Source organism: Halichoeres trimaculatus, unplaced genomic scaffold (genome assembly GCF_033239565.1).
Source record: "Halichoeres trimaculatus isolate MK-OKI-2021-1 unplaced genomic scaffold, fHalTri1.1 fHalTri1_scaffold_10, whole genome shotgun sequence".
Taxonomy (NCBI): domain Eukaryota; kingdom Metazoa; phylum Chordata; class Actinopteri; order Labriformes; family Labridae; genus Halichoeres; species Halichoeres trimaculatus.
This window is the reverse complement of record NW_027437187.1, coordinates 31191339-31203361: the sequence shown is the minus strand read 5'-3', so window position 1 is coordinate 31203361 and position 12023 is coordinate 31191339. Positions and strand designations below refer to the sequence as shown.

Genomic DNA, 12023 nt, shown 5'->3' with positions numbered 1-12023 from the left:
TCTGAATATTTTAACATTAAATATTTCAATGTTAGCTATTTGTCTAAACCCCTCATACAAATCTTAGAAAGCAGTTTTCTTTAAATTAAAAAAAAAAAAGGTTCAAAATGCTCAATTTAACTTTTGCGATAACGCAGAAGTTTATTGATCGATTGCTTTTCCTTAAAAACATAAGCGGAAGAGATACGGATTTTCTGATTGGCCGAGCAGACTTCGCTGATCTGTATATACTGTGTTTGTCAGTCTCCAGGCAAATTGTGTTGACGTGTATTTGGAGATCTGATAAACCAGCGCAGCGCGGTTCCTTGACACCGTTGTCAGTGTTTTCCTGTCAAAGTCAGTGCTTTCTACATCTGCTTCTCCTCTTTACGATGGCGTTTTTTAAAAAATGGAAGTAGTGTCCAGCCTCGTGTCCTTAACTGTCACCAAGGTTTTACAGTTTTCTGGTCTCGTGGACACCAGGAATGCCCTGAGGACGAAAAAGATGGAGGAGAAAGCGTTGGAAGTGTACGGTGAGTGGTGCTTGAACAGGCCTGGTAACGTGATTACTGTGTGACTACTGTCACAGAAGTTTGATTAAGTGTTACAAACCTTGGTATGATATAATTACACATGGTTCGAGGGGTTTCATGTCAAAAACAACTTTATCAACCAGACTCTATACAAATTTTGAGCATTTTTTGTGCAGTTTAAAACCCGATTACCGACTTTGATCGTACTCTGATAAACAAACGGCGACAAACTGACATGAATATGTAAAGTAGATGCATGAAAAATATGCCGAACTTCAGTTCAACAAACATAAAAACCGTCAGTTAGGTTTTATAATCTTTCTTGGACGCAAGTTACGTGCAGGGAAGCCATAGCTAAATGGCTTATTTATTCAAAGGGGTTCGGTGTATATGACATTTGTGGCTTTCTTTTATGTATTTCTCAGTTCTCATGCGGATTGTTGTTTATTTTTTATTGTTTATTGTATTATTTACTAATGCGTAAGTGGAGGCACCAAGAGTCATAGACATGTATCTGTAACATACCGTGTCATATGACAGACACTGAACCGTATATTAAAGAGGGGGTATTGTGCTTTCTGATATATTTTTAATGTTGATAAAAAGTAATGCTAGATGTGAATATCTGTCTTTAAACTGATTTATAAATAATTTGGCTTAAAACTAACTCAAGATTTCTTCATTAGAGCTTCATCTGAAATTATCAATCTTTAGGATCTCCTAACTGGTTCATGGCACGTTGGAGGAATGGGCCTCAAACACAAAGTTCTAGGGTTGGCCAATCAGAGCAAAGGGGGTTTGTGGAGCAGGGAGCCTTAAAGAGACAGCAGATAAAAACAAATCGTTTCAGACAAAGGCTGAAATAAGGATTAAAATGGAGATTTTAATCATGTAAAGCTACTACAAGGTTGTCAGGAAGACAGTATTATAATAATAATAATAATAATAATAATAATAATAATAATAATAATAATACTTAAATTTATATAGCGCCCTTCAAAGAACCCAAGGTCGCTTTCACAGCAGAGGGACAAACAAATGAACAACAAGGCCTTAAACAGGGAAGGCCAGGGAGAACAAGTGAGTTTTGAGAAGTGATTTGAAACAGTCCAGGGTGGGAGAGTTGCGGATTTCAGCGGGGAGAGAGTGCCAGAGGGTGGGGGCGGCCACACTAAAGGCTCTGTCGCCGAATGACTTTAGTTTGGTCCGCGGGATGGAGAGGAGACCAGCATCGGATGATCGGAGGCTCCTGGATGGGGTGTGTTGGTGGAGAAGATCAGCCAGGTACTGGGGGGAAAGTGCATGAAGGGATTTGTAGGTGAGTAGGAGGAGCTTGTTCCAGATGCGGAACTTGACCGGGAGCCAGTGGAGGTGAATGAGAGTGGGGGTGATGTGCTGCCAGGGTTTAGTGCGAGTAAGAACCCTGGCAGCTGAGTTTTGCACATATTGAAGCCTGTCCAGGGTTCTGTTAGGAACCCCGGACAGGACTCCATTGCAGTAATCCAGCCGGGATGTAACAAAAGCATGGATAAGGGCTTCTGTAACAGAGTCAGATAGTGATGAACGGAGACGGAGATGTTTCTAAGAAGATGAAAGGCTGATTTCGTGACAGATTTGATATGTGACTGGAAGGAGAGGGAGGGGTCAAAAATGACGCCCAGGTTGCAGACCTATAAACCTTGATTAAAACAACAGTATCTCCTCTAAGTAGAAAATGGAGGGCAGCTTATTCAACACGCTTCACAAACATTACACTGACACTTCAGGGTTCTTTGTAACAGAGAAAATGGGTCTGTAAGAGCACAAGGTATTAGAATACTTTAAATGAAGTTGTTGTTTTATCAAAAACCCAAAGAAAAATAAGAAAAAAGAAAGTGAGCTCTAAAAATGGACACCACAGGTTTTTTTAAAACAGAGAATAAAAGTACAATGAAATTGAAACAGATTGAATCCTGTTGTTTTTCTTTCTCTTTCTGGTTCGTGTCTGTGTATTGATTTTAAAAGAATTAGGACACTTAATTGATGGATCATTGACATCTTTCCGTAAACAATGCCACATCTTGTTTTCTATCCTCCATCAGATGTGATTCGATCGATCCGAGACCCAGAAAAACCCAACACCCTGGAGGAGCTGGATGTGGTGACAGAAAAATGTGTGGAGGTTCAGGAGCTTGGAGAAGATGAGTACCTCATCATCATTAAGTTTTCTCCCACCGTCCCTCACTGCTCTCTGGCTACTCTAATTGGTGAGTCCCTGATTAAACCAGAGTGGTTATCTACTCATATATTCTGGTTTAATGTAATAATGTCTGTGAGGTGATAAACTCACCAGAACCTTGGAGCTGCTTCTCTGTTTTCAGCAGAGCTTTGGAAAATTGAATTAAAGAAAATGTGCTGAAACTAAATCAGTGCAACAGCATTAATCTCCCTAATTCACCAAATGAGCCTCTTTACTGTGTTGTAATGCTGTAATCAAACCAGTGAGCCTGTTTTCTAAGGAAATGAGGATTTGGAGGAAGTGAATCACAGCAGCTCTCTGGGCTTGGAACAAAATGTGTAAAAACATAACCAGGATTTTTTGTTTCAGTTGTTAAAAACTTTTTATTGTTATTAATACAGGCAGTCAATTTATGCAACTTCAGCATAAGGTTCAGCTCTGTTAAATCAGCTCTGCAAGCACAGGTTTGACTCTTCACCTCATTACAGTTTGCTGCTGCTGATGGGGCTAATCTTTGGGCTGCAGAGGCAGAAACGTTAAACAGAGGAACAGGAGTGTGTGACTTGTAGATTACAGAATCTGACTCCAGCTCAACTTCTTCCAGGGCAGAAAAACACCTCATTGATATTTATATATTCAAATCTATGTGCAGAGTTTTCTTGTTATCGACTGTGAATGACACATTCTTTACATTACATTTGGCGGGGAGTAATTTTCTACTGTGCTGTTTTCTCTCACTGCACTTTCCCTGATAAACCAAATGTAGGAGGATGATTGTAAAACCTGGCTTTGGTTTACCCACAAACACAGTAAAGTGGATTCATGAGTCCCTTTGGTACATTTCATTATGTAGGACCGGGACCATCACGGCAGCCAGCCTGTTAATTCTGCGTTTTATTTTTGGGGGTCAGAGCCTGGTGAGTCACACACATTATACCATCCTCACTGAGCTCTCACAGGCTGTAATTACTGACATCTTCCCTTCTAATTTAAAACTCAGACTTGTAGTTAACACCAGACTCTTAATGAGAGCACAGGTTAGAATATTAAGCATGTATTACATACAAATCCCTATTCTGAATAATTTGATGTCTTATATTCTGTCCTGGGCTAACCCCTGAAGTAGCATTGTAAGAATAGAAATTATCTTCATATTGTTCTAGTACAACAAGGCTCCATTTGGCAGATATTTCAGTTACCATTAGAATATAAACAACACAAAAGTTCTGCATAAAGTTTAACACCCAACTGGAAAGAGGGTGTCTTGTATTGTTTTGCAAAGCAATCTGACCATTTATGGTGGAGTTATATACACATATGGTGAAAATGGCCCTATTTCACAATGATAAAGAATCCTTTAAAAAAAAGTCCTGGATCCAGGCAGTGATCTGGATCACCTTCGAAGTTTTATCTCTTCTCCCTTATTTCATTTTGAACATTTCCTCCAAATTTGATCAAGATCTGTTTGTTACTTTTTGAGTTATGTTGTTCACAGACAAAGAGACAAACTCTCCCAGAAACATAACCTTCTTGGCGGAGGTAATAAATAAAAAGATAAAAATTTAAGATCATGAGAATAATACCATTAAACTCAGGATTCACCATTATAAAAATAAAAAAGTATAGCTATGAGACTAATAAGAATAAGTTCATGTAGTTGAGAAAATTAAGTCAGAACATAAGAGGGATAAAGTCATGTTGTTGAGAGAAATAAGTCCAACTGATACAAGAACAAAATTATAATGTTAGGAGATTAAAGTTGGAATTTTGTGAAAATACAGTCAAATTTTAGGACATTAGAGTTTCCTAATTACACGGCCAAGGCTATGTTTTCCACTATTGAACACACCAAAATTTTGTGCTTTCAGACACTGTTCATGTGTAAAGGAACAGCCAACATGCAATAATAGTTAACTGTTTTCTATGTTGAAAATTGTTAGAGGGACTTTAAGGACTTTCTGTGTGATCTTGAAAAACTCTCTTTTCCCCTAATATGCCCTATCACAATCAACACTTTGAAATGACATTATCAGCATCAATATAGGTTATTCCTAAATGCTGTTTCTTAGCTTGCTTATTGGGGCCCTGTTTACATGACAACGTTTCATCTGAAAACGCTAAAACGCAGTGAAAACTTAGTTTTAAAAAAATGCATTTATACAGAAACGTCGAGGTCCTGAAAACACTGTAGTATGCCAGGCCTGTAGGTGGTGCCATAACTGTCTTGTCCCGAAGCTGCTTTTAGTAGATCTCCACTGAAGTAGAGTTGAGCCGAACATCTGGTGTTTTGGGGAATACTAACTTAAAAAGTGGAGCAACAGATGCACATTTTGTATGAAGACAGTGGATTCAGCAGATTGAGCAGCACAAGACCTGTTGTATGCGCTCACGTGAAGCGGAGCGTGACGTCAGCGTTTCCACTGAAAACACCGCCTTACTGTTTACACAGCAATGGTGTTGGCAGCGTTTCAGAAAAATCCCACTCTGGAGGCCGTTTTCAAAAGTTTGTGTTTTAGGGCGGCTGAAACGCCATTTCCCTGTTAACGCGAGGCTAAAACGCAACAAAACTTTTACGTTTTCACCCTAAAATCCCTGGGTCTCCATGACAACACCACGCTGGCCCACTAAGCTTAGTAGGTGGAAGATAGATCTGTATTTTTCTCTGCTGAGAACGATTTCTGTGACGATTAATTTTGTGGTGATGGTGGACACTGGAGGCAAACTGTCAGACAGGAAAAGGACAAAGGGGTAGAAGAAAGCTAAACGGGAGAGTGATCGATCACAAGCTTAAGGCTAAAACATGACAAAGCTACGTAACTGTTGATAAATACCTTACCTTGTGGGGTTGTATCCAGTAAAAACAAATAATAACAACAAAAAAAAGTAGTGTCTAAGAGAAGATCTGATCTCTATGTATTCCCAAAACAAACACATGCCTTGATAAGAGTTCATGACAGTGTGCTTGCGACTGTGGGCCACAAGATGTCACTGCCTCCAGTTTAAACACATCCTTCTCACAGCCTCTTTGAACACAGTCTGTAAGTCAGCAGGCTCAGGTTGTTATTCTAAGTGTTGACAACATCACAGAGAGAGAGCATTTTGTCACAGAGGAAGACGATTTTAACACAAACAGCTGTTACGTCACTCTTTACACACACAACACTACACTGACTAAAGCAATCATTATTCTACCTTTTCTTTAACTTCCCATGATTTGAAGTAGACTTTCTGATCATATGATTTTCTTTAATACCAGTAATTATTATTCCATCGGATCATGAGTCAAAATAAATGTAAAGATATGTACATGATGTCCATTTGTGCAGATTCAACTGTGCTGCTATGAAAAACTGCGTGTTTTAAAGCATGCTGGATGCCCAACACCCTGGAAGAGCTGCTGGTTGGGAAACTCGTGAACAATAATATTTTCACATATGAATCTCTGAGAGTTGCTGTACAAGAACCCAGTGTCAGAAAATAATCAAAGCTGTGAGGAAAGGAGGCAGGAGGTGTTGGCACTTTAACACAGCATGCATGCAGACATCAGGAGGAATCACTAATTGTGAAGCACCTCGGTAGACTGTCATCATCGCTGAGTGCAACCGACCATTTCCTGACCAGAGGGAGCTGCTGATGCTCGCTCACTTTTGTTCACATGAGTACCTGCAGCTCTTCTGACGGGGGCAGCTGCTGAAAAAAGGCTTTTAACACAGCTGCAAGTGGAGCCTCGCAGAGCTCCGGGTCCATTTTCGACCATCTTGCTGCTCATTTCCAACGGATCTAGCAGAGTTTAACATCACATTTCTGATTTATCAAAAGCACTACTGGCAGGGGATTCTAATGCTGTTTTACTATAATTTCATATGTACAGTGCCTTTAGAGTGCACTACAAAATAAAAAAAAAACAGAGGCATTTTCTGATGCAACATGAAAGTCAACAGGTATAAAAACTGGAGTGTCTGAACAACCTAGAAATAAAAAGACAAGCTAACAGTTTAAAGTTACACTTTTTTTAAATCAGTTTCAGTACATCAAATTACTCTAATAAAAAAGTAACACCTTTATTAAAACACCTTTAAAGTGTGCAAATATGTAGTAATGCTTAAAAGATACTTTTCAAGTTGGCTTGTCTTTTTTTTTAAAGATATTTGATTTGATTGTGCATTTGCACGCTGTGTTGATTAAATATTTTACAGGATAATTACATGTGACAAGTTAGAAGCATTAATACTGTAGCATAAATACTGTAGGATTAATTAACTAAAAGTATTATGAATTAAATGTGTAACGGGCTGAATAATCTTTTAGTGCTGAGCCTCTAAAATGCACGTTTTGCTGATTGAATATGTTACAACATAAACCAGAGACAAGTTAAAGCATTTTAATAACAAGTCAAATGATTATTTGAATATAGAATCATAGCGTAATGAAGCTTTAAGCCTTAGTTTTTATAACTTTATTGTAAAGAGTTCACATGTTGTGTGGAGTCAATTCAAGTTACAACATAAACGCAAGCTAAATTAAAAGCATTTAGATAATGTAAATGATTATTTGGATAACAAATAGATTAATCCATTAATTATCGATTTATCAAATGATATTCTTACAGTCATTTAGGCACGAGCCTCAAAGTTTCTTTACTGCACTATAAGTTTGCATGTTGTTTAGATTCTACATTGTACACATTAAACACAGGAGACAAGCTAAACTATTTAAATGATTTAAACGATTGATCGGATAATCAATGGATTAAATGATTCATTGGCAATTAACTACATATGAGTTTGACATTCATTTAGCAATGAGCTTTTTAATTTTACGTTCATTCAATAGTTTACAACAGAAACATGAGACAAGTGTAAAGCCTCCAAATAAAGGAAACGATTAATCTGGTAATAAATCGATTAATCGGTTAATGAATTGCACCATAACTTAATTACTTTAATTGAGCAAAGATCTTTTAGAATGATCTATTAAATTTCCTTCGGTCTAGTTCAAGGAGTTAGCATGTTGTATTGGTTCTGGCGCCCCCTTTGGATGTAGTGGGTAGTGCTGCTCTGGGATGAAGATGTGATGTAGACCCATCACCCTGTGAATGATACAGACATGGATCTTCCTAAATCTGCTTACTGGTGTCCCTGCATGTTAAATGGTTTCTGTTAATTACATGTGTCTCTGTGTCTGTGTAGGTCTGTGTCTTCAGGTGAAGCTGCAGAGGTGTCTGCCTTTCAAACACAAGGTGAGGACCACAGCGCCACCAAAGTCCAACTTAAACCGTTTAAGAGCTGACTTTGTTTGCTGTTATCACTTTCAGAAGGAGTTATATTCATGAAGTTAATTACAGGTGATAAAGCTAAGTGTCTGTAAGCATCTGCTTTGGCTTGAAACACCTTTTTCATCTTTTTTTAAAGCACCAGCTCGGACTTTTCTTTTTTATGTCACATCTGCTTTTACAAATGCTCCAGATACGTAGCCTGGGTTCTATTTTTATTGCATTAGCTTCAAAGTTTTGGAGAATAAAATGTGTTTTCAATGGTTTGGAAAACTTGCCCTCCCCAAAACTGGTTCATTTTCACGTCAGTAAGAATATGAAGAAATAAAAACACTCAAATACATTGTTTTCAGCAAAAATTAGCTCACAAACTGAATCATGTCAGAACAAATCAAACACTCCCCTCGATAAGCAAAGGAGGCAGAGGAGCCAAAGGATCATTTTAGCTTGTCTCCGAGGAGAAACAGTTGTTGTTCCATGAACAATCAGGAAACAGCACAGCTTAGAAGCAGAGAGGAGCTTCTCTGTAAACAGACAAAAACACAAAAAACAATGGCCAATTAGCTGTTTACTTGACCCAGATTCAAGGGTTGACGGTCACAGAGAGGAGCTTTCATGAACCAGTGTTGTGCGGGGGCAGATGAAGAAGAGCAAGCATCTCTGCTGCCTCATAAAGAGGAAGAGCGTCCTCTTTTCAGACGAGTGTTTTTTATCAGAGAGCTGAAAAACAGTTTGCATACAGCTGTTGTTTCTTTTTCCCTGAGAATCTTTTTTTTTATCATCAGTAATTTCAATAACTTTACACTTCACTGTTATCCAAGCTTTGCAATGCATTTCCTCATGAACAGTGTACTGTTACTCTTTCTTTAAGTCCTTAAAGAAGAGGTATTGTGCTTTTTTAGCCTTCATGCTGGCCCTTTGCGTATTAGCTTTACATGATTTACAGCTGAAAAAAAACATTATTTTTCTCATACTGGTGTTTTAGAAAACCCTTCAATTTAGCTGCTGTCTCTTTAAGGTGCCATGCTCCACTGACCCCCTTTACTCTGATTGGTCAGCCTTCTGGAGGCCTGTCAGAAGCAGAACTACTGGCAAACCTTGGTTTTCGAGGCCCTCCCCTTCACTGTCTCATGAATGTGTTAGGAGAATCCTTATCTGATGACCTTTTCATTTCAGCAAGTCTCATGAAGATCTGATGCTATTTTTAGAACAGACCTTTAGATCAGTTTACAGACAGATCCAAGGCTTTCTACATCATGTGAATATATAGTGGTTTGAAGACCTGCACACATTTGATTTGAACATCCAGCATTGTTACTTCAGTCCATGTTAATCCATGTAAATCCATGTTTATAATATTGGAAAGCATCAAACCCCTCTTTAGAGACGACAGAAACAAAACAAACAGAGTGCATCTCATCTTGTTTACACACTTGATTTCTTTTTCTTCTCAGTTGGAAATTTACATTTCAGAAGGAACCCATTCTACAGAGGAAGACAGTAAGTTTCCTTTATTCATGAGTTTACATTTAAAGGGGCTGTGAGGAGTTTGAAAGGGATCTTGAAAAAAGTCTCCCTTCAAGATATTTGCCTGACCATAATCCACACTTTATAATGAGATTATCAGCGCCAATATTACAGGTTACAGGTGATTTCTTCTTAGCTTCCAGTTCGGGTTGACCAGGACCGGATTGATTTACGGCACATCAAGGTCTCAATGACAATATCATGTCTGCTGAAGAAGTTCGGTAGTGAGAGGAGACAAAACACAGAGATCTGTGTTTTTCTCTGCTGAAAAAAATTTCTATGACTAATTTTGTAGTGATGGTGGACACAGGATCCTAACTGTCAGACTGAAAAAGCACAGAAGAGCAGAAGAAAGCTAAACTGGAGAGTGATACAGCCCGAGCTTGGGCTGTATCACTCTATAATCATTCCAACCCACATGCCGCAGTTATTCTGCAGTGGTCTGTTCAAGCTTGAGAGTCTATCAACAAAATAAAGAGTGAGGTTACGTTAGCTCTGCTTGGTAGATGACTGGCAGGACATAGCTAGCCGAGATTTAGTAATGTTACACATTACGGACATGTCTTAGAGCACCAGACCGCCAGCTGAACTAAATATAAACGGCTACTAAACTACAACAAACTGACAGTGTTTACTTGTTGTCACGTTAGCCTACAGGTATGTCGGAGCACTGGGCTGCCGATGTCGCTAACATATAGCTGTTTGCTTGATGTCACATTTCAAACTCTATCGCTACATAACTGTACTGATAAGCCCCTTATCTCGGCACGTTGTATCCAGTAAAACGTTGTCTTGAAGAATTTTTTTTTTTTTCAATCCGATGTCCATTTAATTCCAAAACAAACACAAGCCTTGCTAAAAGTAATTTACGACAGTGTACTGAGACTCCGGGCCACTAGGTGGCGATGGAGTGCAATCAAAACAGATCCTCCTCACAGCATCTTTAACTGAGACTGTGATAATTAAAGTAAACAATGTTAAACGTGACAGTGTAAATTATAAAACCATTGTGTCACAACAAATGAAGTGAGCAAAAATTAGGAGAATTACGGTAAAAATCGGTAAAAATCAGAAAGCAATACATAACTGAAAATACTTTACTGTACCATTTTAACACTGGTATACATAAATGCAGTCTTGACAGTGTGGCTCTCTCATCCTCAGTTAACAAACAGATCAACGATAAGGAGCGAGTGGCAGCCGCCATGGAGAACCCCAACCTGAGAGAGATCGTGGAGCAGTGCGTCACTGAACCAGATGACTGACAGCTGGAACTTAAACGCCTCTGAGCCGCAGCGTGTGTCAGAGGAAGTTTCTGTGCACTCAGAGGAGTTTGGAGGATATTATCTGGAGTTTCTAGAGAGCAGCTTGAACACTGAGGGATTGAAGCCCAGATAAAGCAAATATTTGTGTTGACTTTGTGATAATTCCCAGCTGAATGGATCCACGGCGTCATCTGATGAGCCCTGAGTTGAATGCTGAAGAGAGAAAACAGAAAACGCCTCCTCCATCTCTTCTTCCTCTGTTTTTCCTCCTTCAGTCAGAAGACGTCCAATCAATCACTGTATCTTCTAAAAGCCCCTTCTGTGACTGTTTTTAGCTTTCTGTTCTTTTTGTAAATGCACTCATGAGTTTAGAAAATAGGAAGCTTTTTAATAAATGATTATATAAATATATATGAAAAGAAGCCATGATGTACAAAAGAATCAGGGATTAAAAGCTACATCAACAAGACGCTGCTCCAGAGTCCTATTTGACAAGAAATGTGACTCATATTCACCTTCCTCTTCTGGCAGATAAACATCCTGCTACTGTAAAAAACTAAATATCAGGAACTATCAGCATTTCCTTTCGTGTTTCTCAATGTAAAAACTCAATTCTGAGAATCTGTTGGTTTGAAAATGGAGCAAAGATAACACCAGATATTTGAACTAAGGATTGTTCTGTAAAAACAAAAAAGAAAATGTTGCCCATTTCAAATTTGATGTCAACAACAGAAACAACAAATCAGTGTTTGGTAGTTTCAGGTTTCCCTCTCTCCCTCTGGTGATGTTTTTTTGATGTAATGACCAGGTCCTGCCTATTGGTGGAGCTGTAGTTCTTACTCAGAGAGCTGTGAAACTGCAGCACGTTGTCCTTTCCTGTAGACTGAGGTAAATTCATGAAACAGAAGTGTGCATCTAAAATCTAACACTTCTTCTTGTTTGTAAAGACTGTAACATTTTTTTCACACATGCTCTGCGGAAAGTTCCCAAAGTTACAGATGAGTTGGGAGAGTATTTTCATGAGCAGAATGTGACCGAGGAAACTGAGGAAAAACTGAGGAGCAACTTTTTCCTACCAACAGAAAAAAGTCAGAGTAAGGTGAAATCTTTGGCTGTTTGCATTACTATGTTTTTCTCCAGGATTAGAGGTTAGGATACACACTTTTTAGCATGTACTCCAGCTAACGGGGGAATAAAGGATTTTTTTTTTTTTCAGATTTGAGATTTAA

The 12023-nt window shown here is 38.7% G+C and overlaps 1 protein-coding gene across 1 annotated transcript; it reads left to right on the top strand.

The window, feature by feature from the left end:
- Positions 1-258: 258 nt before the first annotated feature.
- ciao2a (cytosolic iron-sulfur assembly component 2A) lies at positions 259-11286 on the top strand. Its single transcript, XM_074676732.1, has 5 exons — positions 259-512; positions 2594-2758; positions 7920-7969; positions 9457-9502; positions 10694-11286. Exons 1-5 carry the CDS (start codon positions 389-391, stop codon positions 10792-10794), a joined length of 486 nt encoding a protein of 161 aa, XP_074532833.1. The 5' UTR covers positions 259-388; the 3' UTR covers positions 10795-11286.
- Positions 11287-12023: the final 737 nt, after the last annotated feature.

What these genes read in the sequence shown, in the direction of transcription:
- ciao2a (XM_074676732.1), top strand. Translation starts at nt 389, where the DNA reads ATGGAAGTAGTGTCCAGCCTCGTGTCCTTAACTGTCACCAAGGTTTTA. An exon ending in GAAAGCGTTGGAAGTGTACG is followed by an intron (nt 513 to 2,593) that starts GTGAGTGGTGCT and finishes ATCCTCCATCAG; the next exon opens with ATGTGATTCGATCGATCCGA. An exon ending in CTCTCTGGCTACTCTAATTG is followed by an intron (nt 2,759 to 7,919) that starts GTGAGTCCCTGA and finishes GTGTCTGTGTAG; the next exon opens with GTCTGTGTCTTCAGGTGAAG.